Genomic DNA, 19,570 nt, shown 5'->3' with positions numbered 1-19,570 from the left:
ATTAGACGAAGGCAATTTCAACCTGACACGAAGCCGTCCATACATTCAGTGAAAGGTACTGTTGCAAATATGTCTAAAGCCCATTACCGAGCTGAAACAAGTATTTATGTGTGTATACCAAAATCGAACGTCCTTCTCACATCATCACCTGCAATATATAGTACTTCAATTTCGGTCGTATCAATTACCACATTTTCGAGTATTGCACGGATATACTCACGATTGAGACCTTTTTTTAATCCAAACTGGCTACGATGAACACTGATTATATTGCAGAACACACTGAATTTATCTTATCAAATGTGAGGAGTTCTAGCAACTTACAAAGTACTGGAAAAACAGCAATGGGGGTCGGTGCGACCTACGCTTAGAAGGCGATTTACCCGACAGCAGCTATTAAACCGGCACAAAATAAACATATGTCCAATAATTCTCTTTCAACTTTGAAATAGTATTACATAGTTTAGTTACAGTGACAACGTAAGGAGGGCTGATGGGCAGTGGACCAAGACGCCGATTGTCCTCAACTAGCTCATAGGACTGATATTGAGCTTCAAGGAAACTATCAGGAGATGCAAACTCACTCGTAAAATATTCAATGCAATCACTTTCATTGGAGGGTGTTATTAACAGCTCATCATTTCAGAAAGTTCCACGTAGCACTTGGGTCACTTGGAAGGACCTGGCTTCCGTATGCTGCGAAAGATACTTCACAAACTGCCTTTTTGTTAAGCACCCAATATCATTGACGACACTATAACTAGTCCGACCGCACTCGACCTACAATCTAAACCTCAAATTAGACGCAGTACAAGCTTTCAAAACGGGTTTTGAAAGTACAAGGTTTCAAGCTTTCAAAATGAGAAACTCCTGACTTTCAAAGAGTATAGAAATCGGCTGAATAAAATTAAACGTTACGCTAAAAGAGCTTATTACGAAAAAGAGTTTGAACAGATAAATGGAAAAATGAAGCGGACTTGGATTAAAATCAATGAGTCACTGGGGCATAAAAAGGAAAAGGACCAGATTAAAATGATGAATTTCAGTGAAAACATTATTAATGATCCAAAAGAAATTGCGGAAAATTTATGCAAGTATTTTTCAGAGGAATGTTCTCAGCTGTGCCATGAAGCAGTTAAAAGATCAAAAGGTCCACCAGTCCCCAAACTTAAACCTCGTCATGTTACTTCTGAATTCCTTTTTACAAATTGTGATGAAAATGAAATAAATGAAATAATTATGAGTATGAAATCACAATCCTGTGGAGTAGATGAAGTATCGTTAAAAGTTGTTAAAGCAACAAAAACAATTGTTATTCCTCTTTCGACTCATCTGATTAATTTATCACTTGAAGAGGGAACTTTTCCAGAAAGACTTAAATTAGCCCGAGTGCTACCCTTCACAAAGGGAAGTCAAAAAATGAACCGAGTAATTACCAACCCATTTCTATTTTACCTTTTTTTTGAAGATTTATGAGAAAGTAGTCCATAAAAGAATGTATGATTACCTCCAGTATGTGATACTCAATTTGGCTTTCGGAAAGGACTTTCTACGGACCTTGCAATTCTTAAATTGGTTGACTGGGTGAATGATGCATTTGATAAAGGCCTAATACCCGCAGCTTTACTTTTAAACATTAAAAAGGCATTTGACGCTGTTGATCATAATAAATTACCCCAAATTCTTGAATCATTTGGTGTGCGTAATGTAGCTTTAAAATGGTTTCGTTCGTATCTTATTAATAAAGCTCAAGTTGTACAAAATGCAAATGCAACATCAGAGTGCCATATTTTACCGTGTGGAGTGCCACAAGGTTCAATAATAGGACCACTGCTTTTTCTCATTTACATTGACTATTTAAAATATTATTTATCTGAAGCTAATATCACAATATTTGCAGATGACACACTTCTTTTTGTTGCATGTGAAAATCTACCTTCTTTATTTAAAGAAATGGAAATTACTCTGACTGAATTTATATCGTGGGCTGATTCACAGTATTTGACATTAAATTATGGTAAAACAAATTATATTTTATTTTCTAGAATCGGATCATTCCAAACAGACCTCAATTTAATTGTAAAAAATAATATTATAAATACAGTAAAAACCTGTAATATTTCGTGGAATGAACATGCTAAATTGATAGGTAACAAACTTTCAAGGTCCCTTGGAGTCATCCGCCATCTTTAATTCCGTTTCCCTAAAAATAAAATCCTGAAAATGATTTATCGTTCTATTTTTCATCCCCATTTGTCTTATGGATGCTCTATATGGGCAAGCAACTTCATCTCATGTTATAAGAGAATCCAAATCAGCCGAAATAAGGCCATTGAAATTATATTACCTCTTCAGCATTCAGATAACATTAACCTCCATTTCAAACTTACTAAAATATTTGATGTGTCAAAGACTAGGGATTTTCAGATTGCAACTTTCTGTTTTAAATATTTTAACAACCTCCTTCCATCGTCATTTGAAAATTTATTTACTTTAAATCAAGATTTGCATACTTATGAAACGCTAAATTCATGTGACATTGCCCACGAGACACCGTCAACAAAAAGAGCTTCTTTTTTAATTAGATTTTTTGCACCAGCTATCTGGAATTCAATCCCCTTGGAAATCCGGAACTCAAATAACCTTATTACCTTCAAGCCAGCAGTGAAGGGTCGTTACAGAAATACTGTTTAGATTTGAATATCGTGCGGTCTTCCTCTTTTCGGTCTTTTTCTTTTCTTTTCTTTTTATTTTTTTTCTTTTCTTTCTCTTCGTCACCCCCCTTTTTTTCTCTTTTTTTCTTTTTTTGATAAATCCAGTTGATTCGTTGTTTCTGTTAGTTGATTGTTTAATTATTCTTTAGTTAAGTTTCTGCCCTAGTCAAGCACTTTTGTGCTTTCCTGGCAGATTATGTACATGTAATTATATGTTTTTGTTTAAATATATACGATTGAATTGAAATGTACTTTTCGTGTGGGCACATTTGAGTGCAATGCAGGGCATGTGTTATCTCGGATGTGTAAACGTTTAGCAGGAGCTGCCTTTCATCTTCAATACATTCTGAATTGACTGTAAAAGTTGAAACGGTATCTTAATTTTAGACAGAATGTCTTCAAGCACGACTTTGTACAAGAATTCGTCAGTCTTGTTCCGCTCGGGGCATATGTAAAGATCAAAAGAGTTGAGTAAAGGAAAACGGCCGGAAAAACACATCAAAGTGCCAACGTGTGAAGGGCAAGGGGATATAAGCTCCTCTGAACAAACTCAAGAGATGATGTTGCACCAGAACCGTTGATGTATGTGATATATCTTCTCAGCTGGTAGACCGCTATTAATCATGAAACATAAAGTTTTTGAAAATATAATCGAGGACAGAACACACTATACCAAGATGAAGAGGGGCTGCTTACTGTAGCTTACACTTTCTTGTCATTGTTAGCAAGCGCTTTCGTAAGCAAATTTTCAGCTATCTTATCACAAAGTATCTCTCGCCATTCACTCTTTATTGGCTTTAAGAATAGAATAGGGAGCTGGGAACCTCCACAAACGTGGTCAAGGTAGCTTTTACTAGCATTAGGGTTGTCTAGCCCTTGCTTGACTTGTTTGGCAATTACGGTGTACATGTGCTTTATAGAAGATGGGATATTATGAACTTAAAGAGTTTGGGCAGAGCATGAGAACTTTCAAAAGCAATAAAATCACCAAAAGACACCTAGTCCACTAACCTTTCTTACGAGAGAAGCTTTGACTTCTCTCGGGATGGTGGAAACTTAGTCAGGCTGAAAAATGACACATATAATAGATCTAGGACATATTCTTACAAATCTAAGGGTGATTTGGTACTTGCACAACAATCCACGAAATATCTTTTGCTTTGCTAATCGCATCCACCTGAAAGAATTTGTAGTTGTATTCGCAATTTCTTCCGGTTGATTACCAGCTTCATTTGTACGGTAAACAAAATTCAATACAGCATTCCAAGGTAGTTTCTCGCTCTTCTTTATTCGGTAAAATACTAAATTAAGTTTGGATAGACTAAGTCCGTAGAAGGAACTCACAACTTCAATTTTGCGGAATAGCTTCAAATATCCAGGAGTATGGGAAGCTTCGGGACCCACTCATATGTTCTCGTAATTTACGGGTAACTAAATACCGTTGGGAAACACGGTGCTTTCGGTAGATTCCCTCCCCTATTTATCTTGTAAAATGTCTAAAATCGGTTTGTAAGGGCTTCTGAGCTTGTTGATTACGAATCTGAAGCACATTTTGCGACGTAGGAACTCTAGAGTCAAAACAAATAACGAACGTATTTACAATGGTGTTTATTTTTCCCCTGCAATCGATATTTAAATACAGATAAGCTTGTTGATTATAAATATAAGGCTAATGTTGCAAAATTGACGCCAAAAATCAAAGCATACTAAGTTTATATTTCGCAAACGGCGGACATATGGTGCCGTGTTGAAGATTAGAGTCATAAAAGATATTCCAATCTGTATATCGGATAGGTCAAAGCCCCAACCGCAACGCCGCCAATTTCATACATATAGTCGAGTTGTACTTCTTCGACTACTGGTCGTTCAGGAACTATTTAGGGAATAGTCTTAAATGAGTAAATGTTAACCATCAAAAGTAATTGGGATAGTAGTATGACTGTCCTTTAAAAAAAAAACTGTCTAGTTATATATTTTGCAAATTGTCTTTAATTTCTACCTAAGTTTATATGTCAGATTTTCTTAGCTTATTTACAACAAATCTGAAGTTAATATTGATTTATAAAAACCAAATATCACGGCACATTGAGCGATCGCTTCCAAAGAAGTGGGGAAATTTGGAAATTCCGAAAGAGTTGCATTCAAGTCCTAGTTCTTGCTCAAGTATGTTCAGCTTATATTTTGAACTATGCGCTGCTGAATTGAGACTACTTCTACTACCACTAATAACTTTGTAGCACCAAGCCGCTTGAGGCCAACACAGCTACAAACGCTCCTCCTCCATACTAATCTATTGAAAGACTTCCCCTTTACACTCTCCAAAGAAGCGCCAATTTTCCTTAAATCCTGTTATAACCTCCTCCCGCCCAATTCGGGGACGACCTATTTTTTTCTTGGCCATAGATGGTTGTCTGAAAAGGATGATATTTGGCAATCTGTCATCTTTCATCCGCAGAAGATGTCATAGCCATCTCAATCTTTCTCTCAGTATAACCCTAGAAAGCTGGATAAACCACATTTTTTTTGTACTCAGAATGGGGCATTATATTTTATAGTCCCTAACGATGGTGCTGACCTCCATTTCTTGGCCCTTCAGCCAGTAAGTGAAATGTGGGGTCTGGGCAAGAAGTCATATGCTTTCGCACACCCTTCCTGTTTACCTTCTCCTGGATTTTCCAAATACCCATTAGAGCTGGGTCCACTCTGGGTCTTGGTTCGCAGACTTGTCTTCCCATCCTCCAATATATTTCAACTGTGAAAACCACCCTTGCCTTGGCTATTCTACTTTTAACATCTTCGCTACATCCACCATCTTTTCTAATAATACTACCTAGGTAAGTGAAGCTATCGTCCTGGTCGATCTTCTCGTTACCCAACATCATTTCTTCACCTCACATATTCCCAGTCTAAGCGACTTGGTCTTCTTGTTTAATTTTCAAGTCTGTTCTTATACCCTCGACTCTAAAACCTCCAAAACGTCATTCATTTTTTTAAATGTTCATCTAGAACACTAGGTCTAGGAGAGTTTTACTTCCCACTTGGTTCCATGCTCTCCATGTCCTTTGCTGTGTTTTTTGTCACAAAGTCCTTAAAAACAATCAATATAAATATGGATAGAACGTAAACCTGCTTAACTCTTGATTCTATACGGAACCAGCTACCAACCTTATGTCCGACCGTTACCTCAACTATGTCGTTCTTGGACATAGTACTAATCTCTTTGTTGTATTTATATGATATACAATACTTCTGTATACTAGGATAGGACTTCGCTAAAGCGTTTCTGTTGGCTGAACCAATAGCTTGCTCATAATCTATAAACCTAAAGACTAAAGGGGTGTGATAACTCAGACACTTTTTAGTTATTAATCTGAGAATAAACGTTTGGCCAGAGCATCATCTCTCCTTCTTATAACCACACTGTTCTTTTCTTAAAACTTTATCTATAGCATTTCTCTTAAAAGTATCATCATACGAAATAATTGACTTTTTGCCTCAATGATTACCACACTCATTCTTATCACCTTCTTTATAGAGGGGTTTAATTAAAGTTTATTGCTATGTACTCCCTAGCGACAAAGTATCGCTAGGTACTTTCCTTTTTTCAAAGATTATTTTCGTAATTTTCAGTATTTATATTTAACTTCACATACCATATTTAAAATATCATTTACCACAATTTTAGCATCTGATGCCTAATTGTTTTTCGGCCTTTTTAGTCGGTCATTAGTTCTTCCTCGTAAAATAAATTTTCCTCTACTTCCAAAGTACTGCAAGCTTTTTCATTCTTTTCTATATCATTTCCTGTAACTTTATCATGGTTTAGCACATTCTCATAATTTTCTGTCCATCTGTCTTTAAATCTCTCCTTGTCACTAACTGGGACACGTCCAGATTTACTATTCTCTCTCTTTTTTTTTTTTTTTTTTTTTTTTTTTTTTTTTTTTTTTTTTTTTTTTTTTTTTTTTTTTTTTTTTTTTTTTTTTTTTAGCATTCCAATACAATATCTAACTATCATACCGTCTGGCTGAATCTTCTAAACCTTCAGCAATTTTATCTAATTCCTCACATTCCTCTCATTTTAATATGATATATCACTCAATGAATTCTTGCAGAAACCCCTCCTCTTTTCTACTTAACTTCTTCACAATCTTACATTCCTCTTGTTTTTCATATGATCAATCACTCAAATACTTCCTGTACAAGCCCTTCTCCCACCTCTTCTCTATTAAACTTCATGCATTTTCACTAATATTTCCAGCTGCGTTTCTAACTTTTTCCCTAGACACCATCTGCTACTCCACAAACTATTTTCCTAAAATTATACTTTATAATAAGGTAATTAATAAAGTTGGCTGTCTTACCATCATGTGAGTAACATGTTAACTTATGGGCCATTTTATGACCAAATACTGTATTGGTTGTAACTTGATTGTTATATTTACAAAGTTGTAGCAATCTAAAATCATTTTTATCTTCTTTTCCTATTTGTTCCTGTAGCTGTAAGTAAAATTCATTTGGATCATTATTACTTCCATGAGTCGGTTTTATGCGCCCTATCCTCCCTGTCTGTGTAAATAAATCCTATATCACCTAATTACATGTTTCCTACCCCTGGGATATGGGTTTCTGAAACTCCTAAGAAATCCAGCTAAAATTGTCTGAATCTTTAATGAAATAATTATTTTTCTATCAATGATACATCCCGAGTTGCAATTTTCACTTTATTTAAATCATTGAAATTATTATAGTCCCAGGAAAAGCATTGGGTCCTAGCCCAGTGCGGAACCAGGACCAAAACATCTTCTCAAGTTTACACGAAGCACTTAGCTGACTCAAAACCGGACAGCAAGTAGTCCCTGGGTCCTCTGTGTCAATCTGAAACTCCTAATAAGTCTAGTTCAAAGTATTTAAATTTGTCAGTGAAAATGTCAATACGATAGTTACATTTTATCGTCCAACATTTCAACTTGCAGTTTTCAAATTATTTTAATCGTTGAAATTAGTATGGTCTCAGGAAAAACAACAGTACCTAAGACCAGGGCAGGACAGGGACCCACACATCTTCTCCAGTCTGCGCTTAACCCAGCTTAGAACTGGACAGCAAGGGGTCTCTGTGACGTCTAGTATGAATGGAGGCTTTGCGCTACCTTGGACCCATCTTGATCACGGCAACTGCTCTTCTATGATAAAAGTAAGTATTTCAGGAGAGCATTTTAATAAATGTTGACGAGCTAGTCTACCATTCTTAGCAAAACTCTTTTCAAAGAAAAATGGGAGAAACTTGTTAAGGGTGCATTAGTTAATTGATGTCAGTAAATGTTCATTATCTGTGCTTAAAATTACTTGAAGTCACATTTTGAGCTTCATAGAGTAGCTTTTTATCCTTTTTTAGTTCTTCTAGAAACGCAGAAAGCACAATTTAGTTCCAGAAGTCCACCTCGAAGTTCTTATGTCATTCAGTTATTGTTTATGGTGCTTGTTAACGTTTTAAACTTTACTAAACCATATTATCTACCAATACAAAGGATCAGAAGTTTCATTACTTGACCTCTTGTTCAAAATGTAGAAGTTTGGTGCTTAATATTCATATAATCTCTGGCGTTCCTGAGCCTATGTAGGCATTCAATTAAGTCTGTTTAGTACATAGAGAGGAATAGACCTTAGGAAACTTATATCAGATGTCCTAGGTTCAAAGTTTGATGCTTCTCTCCCTGGCTGTGTTTGAATTTGGAAGAGAATTTTGTTTCATTAATTATAGTTGATTGCGAATGAAAATGCTTTCCAAGGTAAAATCACAAGTCATGAAATTTCAAGCTCAGTACTCTAGTAAAGTACATCAAAGTTAAGCTATAATTCTATGCCTTTCATGCTTATTCCTATGGGAATTATATCTCCGAGCCAAGTCGTGACAGACTCGCATTATTTGGTTATACTCATGTTTAACAGTTACGTATTTTCATATAATTTTGGAACCTGTTTAGAAAAGGAAATTTTTGATGGGAGATATTTCTATTCTCACTCAAATATATTGTAACTAGAGAAGTGGGTTCTTTTCCTTCTCCCTCCGCTCAGCAACTCGAGTCTTCAGCTCTCACGTCAAGTCATTTTTCCGTTCTTTTTTGTAGCGGGTTTTTTTTTTCTGTAAAGCAACCTGTACAATACTCTAGTAATGTTTTTAGCACCAACATTATTTTGCAATAATTTTCAGTTTTATAGCTTTAATAGTCTAGCTGTTTATTCAGTGTATGTAAACACACCTATACAGAAGGGAAGACCGAAAGGCACGTTTTTCAATTTGTGAATATGTATGGATAGAAGGTAATGTTAAAGCTCAACAAGAATTTTAGGGGTGACGGGATGGGGAAGCCTAACTTGGCAGCAAATGGGGTAAAGTTTGGATGAAGTGTGCTTGATGTCGTTCGTTAAACATCGCCAAGGTGGTGTCTCTGGAGCAGATTCAATTTGTGCGTGGTAGTAGATTCGAGGGATTTTCCGTTGCAGTAAAATCGATTTTACGTACTCTATTGGCGGACTCTTTTCGCTCGTCTTTGCTGTAATTCTCTGAGGGTATACGAATCTCTTCCGATCTTTCTTTGTGGAAGACCAAATTTCAAATACTAAGGCTAACTGCTTGTTCTAAAAAAAAAAAATACTAAAATATGCTACTATTGCTAATAGCTCACTGCAGTACCAATTCGCCTGAGGCCGACACGACTGGGTCCGCTCATCCTCAATCCCAATATATTCAAAGCTTCACCACTTCTCATTAAGCTCCGTTTTAATTTCATGTATTCTTATAAGCTATTCACAGCCCCACTCGGAAACGTCTTGCTTTTTGTTGGTTGGCTCAACGTATGTCTCAGTAGAACACCCGAAAATGCTTGTAGGAGTATTGAAGAAGCAAATGCGACCAGAATCAAACAAAAATGTTAAACTATTATTATTACTGCGTTACTAAGCGCTCTTTGAAGTAACTTCTGTCCCTAAACAAGCAACTTAAATGCATAGAACCAAATTAGAAAAAAAAAATCATAAAATTATTTTTCAGGTTGATGAACCCCCTGAAGATATGGATTTCAATGACGTTGTGCTTATTCAGCAATCCCCGGAGCAGGGTTTTAAAGGTAAATATTAATTCAATTTTTATTTGAAGAATTTTTTTAACGTTGCAAATGTAGTTCAGAGGTTTTTAATCTTTTATGAAAATCACTTTACGACATTAATGGTATCTTAATATAGCAATTTGTGTAACTTCATTCGTAGCTTTTTTTTTGTCCTTATTTTTTTTTTCTTTGCCTTTTGTACGGGCTGTTTAATAGTTAGATCTATTTAATTAAAGTTTTTTTTTAATAGACTCTGATATTGAAATTTAAGAATTCACATTGCCTGGTGGTCGTCCCAAAATCAATACATATCTTGCAAATGTTGGTGTTAAATTAATGCTGTATGATAAATGTTCGTTCGATCAGTGACGTCTAAGACACTGCTTGGTATCTCCTTTTCAATTTCTAATGGTTATAGACCCAATACGTAAACTCGTGCATGCATGAAGGAAATGATGGGGGAAGAATGAAATAATAAGTTAAAAACAACATAAACAATAGACAAATAATTTGTAATATTAGAAATTAAAGAACAAATCTTGAAACCGCTGGTGAACCCCCTTGTGCTGAGGAGACATGGATGGTCAAAGATGTAAGCCACTTCAAATTCCCATCTGCCTAGTTGGATGAAAGTGCCTGGATCTGCCTGACAACTGACTGGAACATAGCTAAAACCAATGGAATTAGCTAAAGCCATAACTAAAGCCAATGAAATCTTCATTGGCTAAAGCCAATGAAGATTTTCAAAAGTAGGGGATACATTGAAATATGACACTTCGAATTATGTGGTGGTGTAGTGAAGCTAACCGTTTCCATCGATCGGGGGTTTCAGGTTCAATCCCGCTCGCCGCAAGGGAAATTCCGAATATTTACTATGTTTTCCGTATGACACTTTGAATTCTGCTACCACCTGGATCGTAACCCTGCATTCCCAAAGACAAGTTTCTGCGATGGGCAGTATTTGTAAATGAGGCAATTAGCTAAGCAAATGCTCAACAGATCTTTTAACCCTTCATGTTAAACTGAGCAAAGGACTAGTGACAAATTGGGTACTTGAGTTTCCTTGGTGCTGCGGTGTATAGCCTAGTATTTAAAAAAAAGTTAGTATCAGCTGCCAGGTTAGTGTCAACCTGGCAAAATTAGTGTAAACCAAATTCCTAGAAATGTTCAACATATAACAAAAAGGCTCCTGCACTCAGTGTTGAATTTCGACGCTCAAGAAAAACAAATAATTTAAACTTAGTTTGAAAGGAAATATAATCTAAATAACTTGAATAGAAATTTACTGTTGGAACCAGGTTCCACTGATTAGTAAACACCTAAAGTATTATGACTTTGAAGCTGTTGCAGCCCTACAGCTGCAACACATTTTGGATTTTCCTTAATTTTTGTAAGTACTAAGTACTTCAAAATTGATACTTAAAGAGAAAAATTGTTATTAAGCAGTGTTGTTACTTTAGGTTTTAAAAAGTAGCTCAGATGATGCTAAAAATCTATTTGACTATTGCTTCAAATTCTACATAAGTAAAAGTCGTTTAGCTTAAACTTACGTGCTGCTAAGATATATTTTTATTCAGTTTTTTTACTATTTGATAATTAAATAACAGTTGTTAAGTACTTGGCATTTATTTCTTCAGTTAAAATTCAAAGAACTTATTGCTGCCCTGCTTATGGCAGAAAGAACAACTTGGTTTATTTTGTAAGATTTTTGCACCAGTTTAAGTATATACCGCGCCGATAATGAATGTAAGGATTTTTTTTGTACTCAAGGAATGTTTTCAGACACCCTCTATTTCAAATGGATTTACCGTTTAGCTAATAAGGAATCGAACTGAAATCGTCCATTTTAAAGCTAGTCTAGATGTGCACACATTCTTTGAATCTCCATAACGCTGTTATTAAAGGGACTGACCAAAAAGCTTGTCGGATGGCATGTACAAAAAAGAAAAAAACATGATTATCCTCTTTTGTAAGGGTCTGAGAATATTGTGCCCTCATCTCCCAAACACAAAATTTTACCTCACCCTACCCCCCCAAAAAAAAGCAAAACTTTTCCGGACTGTTCCAACTCGATCCCAGAGCTGGAGATAAAAGAGGGCATGCTTACAAGACTACGCATGACCTTACGAAAGTAAAACAGTTCAAAATAGCGATGAAACCTTTTTATTGACAGTTATACAGTATTATTGTACAGTTTTATTGACACATATAGAGTGTTCATCATCAGCAGTAATCGAATCAGCAAAATCGAAGTTATCTACGCATGATATTTGTCTCTTTTTACGAAACTTATTGACTGTGTGCAATCTCTACAGTGAGGTGTTTTTGCTTGCGTTCAGGCTTCAGGGATAAAATAAAATGCTTGCTCTCTTGTGAGCATCAAAAAACTAGCAAACCTGATTGTACAGATCCCTGGAGAAACTGTTATACGTTGCATAGGACAAGGCCAAATCCAGGGGGTTGAGGGTTTGGACCCCCCCCCCCCGAAATGTTTGTCCAACTCGTGAAAACGTAACAAAAATGAATATAAACATATTTTTATGCGTTTTTTAAGTTTTTTTTGTAAACCCCTCCCTCCCTCCGAAAAAATCCTTTTGTAAAACCCTTCCCGAAAAGAAGTCCTCGATACGACCCTGGTATAGATTCGTGTCACACTTTTCGAGTTGATGGGTGTTATACAGACTTACCAATTATATAAAGTAAAATGGTAGATATGGCTTTTACTGCATGCACCATATGCTTACAGCCACATGATATGTATAGTCAAGACGGAATGCCTCAGTTCTATTTTATTATCACAGTTCTAAATTATCAAAGTTCTATCTCATAGTTTGATCTTATCACTGTTCTAATCCAACGCTTAAAAAGTTAAGTTCTGTCAATGTTAGTTTATTGCAGGCCCGTGTCTCTGTGTAATCGTTTCCAAATTTGTGAACACTAATTTTTCAAATTAACAAATTTTTTGGCCCCCTCTTCTGAAAAATATTCCTGAGTACGAGTGTGGTTCAGGCGAGCTGTAATAGCTCAACGAAATGAAACAACAAAAATGTCATCTTGCACATTTATTGAAGAAAAGCAGTTTGAAATTTCTTTTCTTTTTATTTTGATAAAATTCATGGTGCCACAGGTGTCAGCAAAAGTTACTTTTAAAATATTGAAACTATTCTTAAAGAACTTATTGAGAGTATTGTGGAATGCGGGGATTACTTCTTCTGCGAGATTATTCCATGTCTCAAACTCAACTAATCACCGAATGGATTCACGGCAAAAATTTTTGTATACAACTGGCAACGTTTGTCAGTGCTAGCCAAATTGTGACCAGTTACTCTTGTTGGCGACATAGATTCAACTCTGACAGACGTCTTATTTGAAATGTCCTCATAAGGAGCTTTTTTTATTAGTATTTGTGAAATACTGTATTTTAAGCTGAATTGGTTATGAAATAATTTGTTCAGTCTCCACTTCCCCTTGAAAAAAAAACATTTAAATTTCGGAAAAATTGCATCTATGCAACAGCTGTGGAAATTCGTGTTGCTTTTTAAGCATAATTTCAATGTTTTTATACCTTTTCTATTTAAAATCTTATTTTAAGTTCGATTTTTGAATAAAAATGAACAGAAACTTGTTGACGGTTGACGAGTGACACAAAATTCTGCTTATAATCCTTATTACCAGGAAAAAATATTTTCGGTTAATGGCTTGCAATGCTGAATTTTTACGCAAAAACGGATTTTTTGTGTGTGTGTGTTTTATTTTGTTGAGGCGTGTATTAGGAATGCCGATAGCCGTTGAAAACTCAGCCATTTAAAATTGGTAATTTCACGGACCATAGCCAGGTAATAAAGGTTTAAAAAATTGCAGAAGCTATACCCTACAGAAAATTTGATTACAAAAGGGTGTTCCTAACTTCTCTTATGGAGTTAAATCTTCATTGTTGTTGTGCTTTCTACTCGATCTTGCGTTTTAATTTCTCCTGTTTAGGTTTTTCCTGCATCATTTGTGTGTTTGAGTTGTTTTATGTAAGAAAAACCAACGTGAAAAGACGCTGAACTATTAAGCGATGATGAAAAGCTATTATTTTGTACCTGGAAAATTTATATCGAGCATGAACGTACATTTTTCCTATTCATTCATTTTTTTATTTTTTTTTAGACAAAAATTAGAGCCCAAATTTATTTTCTCTAAAATATTTTTATATTTTGTTTTAGGGACAGTACTTCTGCATTGATGTCCTGGTATTGATCGTACATGTGTTTGATAGTATGTCTCTTGTAAAAAATTTGAAAACTTTGAAATTGTGTAGTTTTTCTGAGCTTCTTTATTGGATTCTTGTTGATATTAGTATTTATTTTAAAATTACTCTTTTTGTACTTGAAGTTTTATTAAATTGGAGTTTTTGCAGGACTCAGGTTGTCGTCTTGAAAAAGAAAAACTTGGTTTTCATCTCAGCTCAACTCTTTTTCAGGACTCTCGTAAACATTTTTTCCTTGATTCTTTACAGAAGCTTAAGACACTCTTAAAGGAGGGGTAGAGATTGAAACATTTTGAAGGGGGACAAGAATGAGGAACCACTATTTTTTCCAACACTAAAATTATCGTTTCATTTGAGTATATAACTTATGAATTTGTAAGCCATAGGAGGATATGACCCACCCCCAAATATTATCTGGGTTTACATAAATGTCAGAAAACCTTTCATACTATAGGTACGACAATTCAGACGATTTTGCTTCTAGCTCAGATAATATATTACAAATACGAGCCCCACTTGATCGTAGTGGATGACCATTAGCCCCCTTCTACTTTAATAAGCTACTTTAAAACTTTGAAACAGGCTGTTTCGTATTGGAGGATTTAAGATAATTTATACATGCATGGAACATGGTCCAACTTCAGCAGGCGTCTACAATTGTCTTTCCTTATTGCTAAATTCGTTCGCTGAAATCAAACAGTTTGTGATAACGAGCTGTAAATAAGGAGTGACGTGGCTCAATAGTAACCGAAAATCTAAAAAACGAAATTTTGATATGAATAGATATATCAAAAGAATTGGTTTATTATAATGATTCCAAATATATAAGAATCATTAAGTTTAGTGCTACCCATCAAAGTCTACACGACTGAGAAAATTTGATTTTCGAAAAAGGAGAAATACCCCCTAAAAAACAAAGAACCTTGGTGAAAATCACACCATCAGATTCAACGTATCAAAGAACCCTTCTGTAGAGGTTTTAATCTCCTATCTAGGAAATATAGAATCTCGTATTATTTGCCAGAAGATTGATCACAGATGTGTGTTTATTTATTTTTGTTTGTCCCTCAGGGGTGATCGTTTCGAACCAATGTCCTAGAACATCAGAAGAGGGCTCATTCGAGCGGAAATTAGAAGTTCTAGTGCCCTTTCTAAGTTACCAAAAAGATTGGAGGGCAACGCGCTTCATCCCATGCCCCTGTTCTCACCAAAATCGTCCGATCAAAATTTTGAGATAGCCATTTTCTCCAATATAGATGAAAGGTCCAATAACTACGCCTTTGGAGGTATCATGACCTCTCACAGCCCCTGGGGATAGGTCTTTAAGTTATAAAATTTGCCCATTCTTTACGCATAGTATTTGTTAATGGAAAGTATACAGACAGTTTTTTTTAGGGGGGGGGGGGAGAGATTTTGTGCTTTGGATAAGTTTCCATGCGGAAAATTTCCGGGGGTATACTTTCCTGGGGAATTCTTACCCTAGGGGGATTTTACAGAATCTTATACGAGATTCCTTTTTATTTGTCTTACTTTCTCTTTGCCAACTCAATTTTTCATGTGAGGATGTTCTGAGGGAATTGTCCGGGAGAAATTTTCAGCGGGTTTGGATTTCTGGGAACAAAATTTCGCAGAAGGGGACATTTCCGGAGTGATCGGAAAAACAACTAGAAATCAAAGTCTTTTTCAAATGAAAGTATGTTAAGGAGAATTTTCAGGCTGATTCCATCCGCAAGAAATTTTAAGGAGGGGGGGGGTAGGAATTTTAAGCGAGGATGGAATTATCCGTAGAGAATTTTACCTGGGAGGAACTTCCAACGGATGATTTTTCCGCGAGGGGGGATTTTTCATGGAGGGCGGTCCAGATTTGCTGGCATTATTTGAAAAACGGTCAAGAATTAAATAAAAAAGACAAGTTTTTGAACTGAGAGTAAGGAGCAACATTAAAACTCAAAACGAACAGAAATCATTCCGTATATATAAGAGTTGCCCCCTCCTTAATACTTTGCTGTTTACGCTAAAGTTTGATTGTGTCATAATTCTTAAAGAACGACTCCTGAAATACAAGGACCGTTTGGATAGCATAGGAAGCTTTTTTAAAAGTGCTAAAAACTTTTTATTTGCACTTTTTATTTAATTGTACTAAGAGGTCCCTCAGCAAATTCGCGTTAAGTCTGAGATAAATATGGCGTTAATTTGTCAAAAAAAAACATAAATCAACGACAATGCCCGCTGTTCGGAATTAAACTTCTTAACAATATTACCAAAAGCGATTTGATTGAAATGGAGACAAAAAGAAGTCTAAAAGGGTTTTCATTTTCAGAAGAGACTCAGTGGCAAAAGGCAAACAGTCCAGAACTGACCTCCTACCTGTCCTGTGACAGCCGTACCTGTAGAGATTTATTTCCTCCTTAGCCTCGACTGGGAGATGTGCTTGGCCTATTTGAGAAAAGAAAGTACCAAAGTCAGCATGTTAAATATTGAGGTAGGGACTCAGAAACTCAAGGGTGGTGGAAATTCGCCAGTCATCGGCAAAATTAGCCAGGCTGGCGTCAAATAAGTCAATCTTGTAGTTGTTGTCAAATAAGCTAATCGAGTATGCTTGGCTTTTACGCAATGGAAGCTCCCTTAAATTTTTCTATGTATCGTATATGGTTCTCATCTAGGGTTGTTTCTTTACTAAGAATAGTTTGGCAAAACCCAGAGAACATTAAGCAAAACTTTACCCCCATCACTTTTGGTGTTCTTCCAGATAGCCTTGTCCAATACATACTCTCACGCTTTAAAATTTGTTTTGAGTCTTATAATTTAAGAGTTACCCAAAATTGTCGCAATTAGGTCCACCAAAAACAAAAATGGCTGAAAGACAGAACAAAGAACAGATACGGCGATTTATGGATTTTCGACATGGACAGGGCTAGTAAAACAAATGGAGCTTCGACTGAAAACCCGAGGGAATTTCAGAAAATAATTTAAAAGAAGAAGAGTGAGACGAAGTTCTGATTGCAACTAACGTAACATCATGGATTCATGAATATTTGTCAGGTGTTAATCTGGTTCGTAAATTCTAAGATGATTAATGAATACATAGGTTTTTTTACATTACCTGGGTCACTTTTTGGTTTGTAACATAATTTTATTTAGAATTTGAAGCCTACTTTTGAATATAGTATCATATAGGTATATTATGCTTTGAACTGTTTGTCTATTGTAGCCTATATACGGTATCAGGCTTTTTAAGTCTCCTCAGAAGATTTTGCTTCTCGTAGTACTTTTTGTTCTCTGCTTGTGATATTTTGAGGTGCGTAACAAAATTGATTCGGTCATTAATTATGGCAAAGCCTGTCTGTTACTTAAGGATATTACAATGCTTGGTCTAAAAGTAGCAAATGTAACACTAGCATCAGTATCCGACAGTGGATAATCCGAGGAACTGATAAACTTCAAAATAATAATTTCGATGATAAGAATTCAAAAAGTTTGAAACGCAAGACAAATGAAATTTGCCATTATTTTGTTTAAAAATTATATTTTCCTTGAAAAAATATTGTTTTATTTTATTGACAAGATGGAAAGATAAAGTTGGCTTGCAAGGGTTTCTGGACACGCTTATTTTAATGCTACTTTTTCATTTCACAGTCTTTTTGGAAGTAAGTATGTTGCTTTTCACTAATACGAATGATGGATGGGCCCTAGCTCAATAATAGCAAAAAAATAATTATGAATAACCAAAAGTTATAATTAGTCACAAAATCAGCTGGATAATTATCGGGAAGACTCTTTAGTGCAGCGGGTTTTTCCAAAATTGGTTTTCTTATTTTCGTTTACTGTATCATTATGTTTATTGTTCATCACCACCGTACTACGATCATGCAACCATGATGGGTGTAACTGGTGATGGGATTCTTTGAGCAAAGACCTTTGAATCATCCACTACAGAACTACCTCTGAAACCGAATGCCGCTTATCTCTCCTGTCTTCGTTGAACCGCCAGGACTTCTCATTTTGACCGAATATCGAATGGTAATATCTTCAAACTTATTGTTTGCTTCAAAAGAATCATGGACTGAATCGAAAGTGAACAACTCCATAGAGTTGAACAACAGCATAGATGAATAACCGATTTTAGGAAAGCCCCAATAGAGCAACAGATAGCCCAAGGCAAAAAAAATATTTAAAAAAACTATTTAAGTGTGTTTTTTTGGGCACATAACATAACATAAAGATCATTTTACTGTTGGTCTTCTTTCGAAGTAAATCCTGATTAGAGCATAAATGAACCCTGTCCTGACGACATTCCAAGATGAAGTTTTAGATCATGAGACGACCGTGAACACAGTACAGGCTATTTACAGCAATCTATTCTTCGGAGGTGGGGGTCATGCAACCAAAATGTAAGGAACATTACAAGCAATAAAGGGAAAAGAGTCTTCTACGCATAACCCCGTGTAAAACTGTCCCTACAATTTTTTTTTTATTCTTTAGTCATAGCCCTAAGGATAGTTTGGACGTCTGACCTGTGAAGATCTGATGAGGTGTATATAAATGAACTATTTGGCCGTCTCCATTCTGGAGGCGGTACATTACTATCCTTTCCGTGAATGAGGATGGTTCATAGTTGAGCCTAAAGTTGCGCTTTAATGATGGATATCATTCAATTAAACAAGCCTTTGTATCTGCAATTCCTTTGACAAAATGCAAAGATAAGAGAAGAAAAAAAAGGGGATTATTCTGTGAAGAAGGTTTTTTACTATGATATCATATCTTCATTATTTTATTATCTTCGTGAAATGCCTAAGATTAGAAATGCAAAAATAGTATTCGATTTCTTATTGCTTTAGAAAAGGTGGCAAGAATGACAATCGCATGCTGTGATTGTTTTTTGCGCTTTTGCTGAAAATGAGGATATTGTATGTGCGACCTTTTCCACACTGCAAAAAAGAAATGTTTTCAAATGCAAGGATAGTCAGGTAAAGAATCGATTTGGAAAATACATTCCGTTAATCGTGACATTTCATAATCATTTTGTTGTCGCGTCAAGTTAATGAAAGTGCAATAAAAAAGAAAGGGCTACAATTGCAGTTTATCTACTATTTGCAATGAATGGAGGAACATGATCAATTTCTGTAGACCTGTACAGAGTCAACTACAGGAAAAGGATCTTGAATATTTTTGTAATGGGTCTTGTATGCACGAAAAATCCACTTTTATTGTTTCACTTTTAAGCATCAGGATTTCTTATGATTTAGTGTAAGTTGTCTCTGGAATGCTTACACATGTTCCAAATCTTATTTAGGAGCCCAAAAAGTATTTTTGAATTCTTTAAAAGTCCATAAGATCGGTCTTGAGCTTTTATTAATGTGGAGCTTATGCAGTAACATTGACTAGGTAAAGAGCCCTGTATCAAGTATTTTTTTTTTGCCACTTTGTGCGGAAAGGAACGATCGCAAAAATTGGAAGTGATTGGAGCACAGCTATTCTAACTTTCTTGCTCGTTTTGG

The 19,570-nt window shown here is 35.6% G+C and overlaps 2 protein-coding genes across 2 annotated transcripts in view; both read left to right on the top strand.

Moving 5' to 3' along the window:
• Positions 1-14,226, top strand: part of LOC136030303 (ubiquitin carboxyl-terminal hydrolase 48-like) — a 250,597-nt gene extending 236,371 nt beyond the window's left edge. The window contains exons 21-22 of the mRNA XM_065709189.1: positions 9,766-9,841; positions 14,029-14,226. Of these exons, the coding sequence (XP_065565261.1) occupies positions 9,766-9,841; positions 14,029-14,048 (96 nt within the window). The 3' untranslated portion in view covers positions 14,049-14,226. The remainder of the gene's footprint in view (positions 1-9,765; positions 9,842-14,028) is intronic.
• A 2,197-nt stretch (positions 14,227-16,423) lies between these two features.
• LOC136030302 (zinc finger protein rotund-like) overlaps positions 16,424-19,570 on the top strand; it is a 257,373-nt gene continuing 254,226 nt past the window's right edge. The window contains exon 1 of the mRNA XM_065709179.1: positions 16,424-16,554. The gene's annotated coding sequence lies outside the window, so the exon portion shown is untranslated. The remainder of the gene's footprint in view (positions 16,555-19,570) is intronic.

Source organism: Artemia franciscana, chromosome 8 (genome assembly GCF_032884065.1).
Source record: "Artemia franciscana chromosome 8, ASM3288406v1, whole genome shotgun sequence".
In the NCBI taxonomy this organism is placed as follows: Eukaryota; Metazoa; Arthropoda; class Branchiopoda; order Anostraca; family Artemiidae; genus Artemia; species Artemia franciscana.
This window is presented reverse-complemented; position numbering and strand designations above follow the sequence as displayed.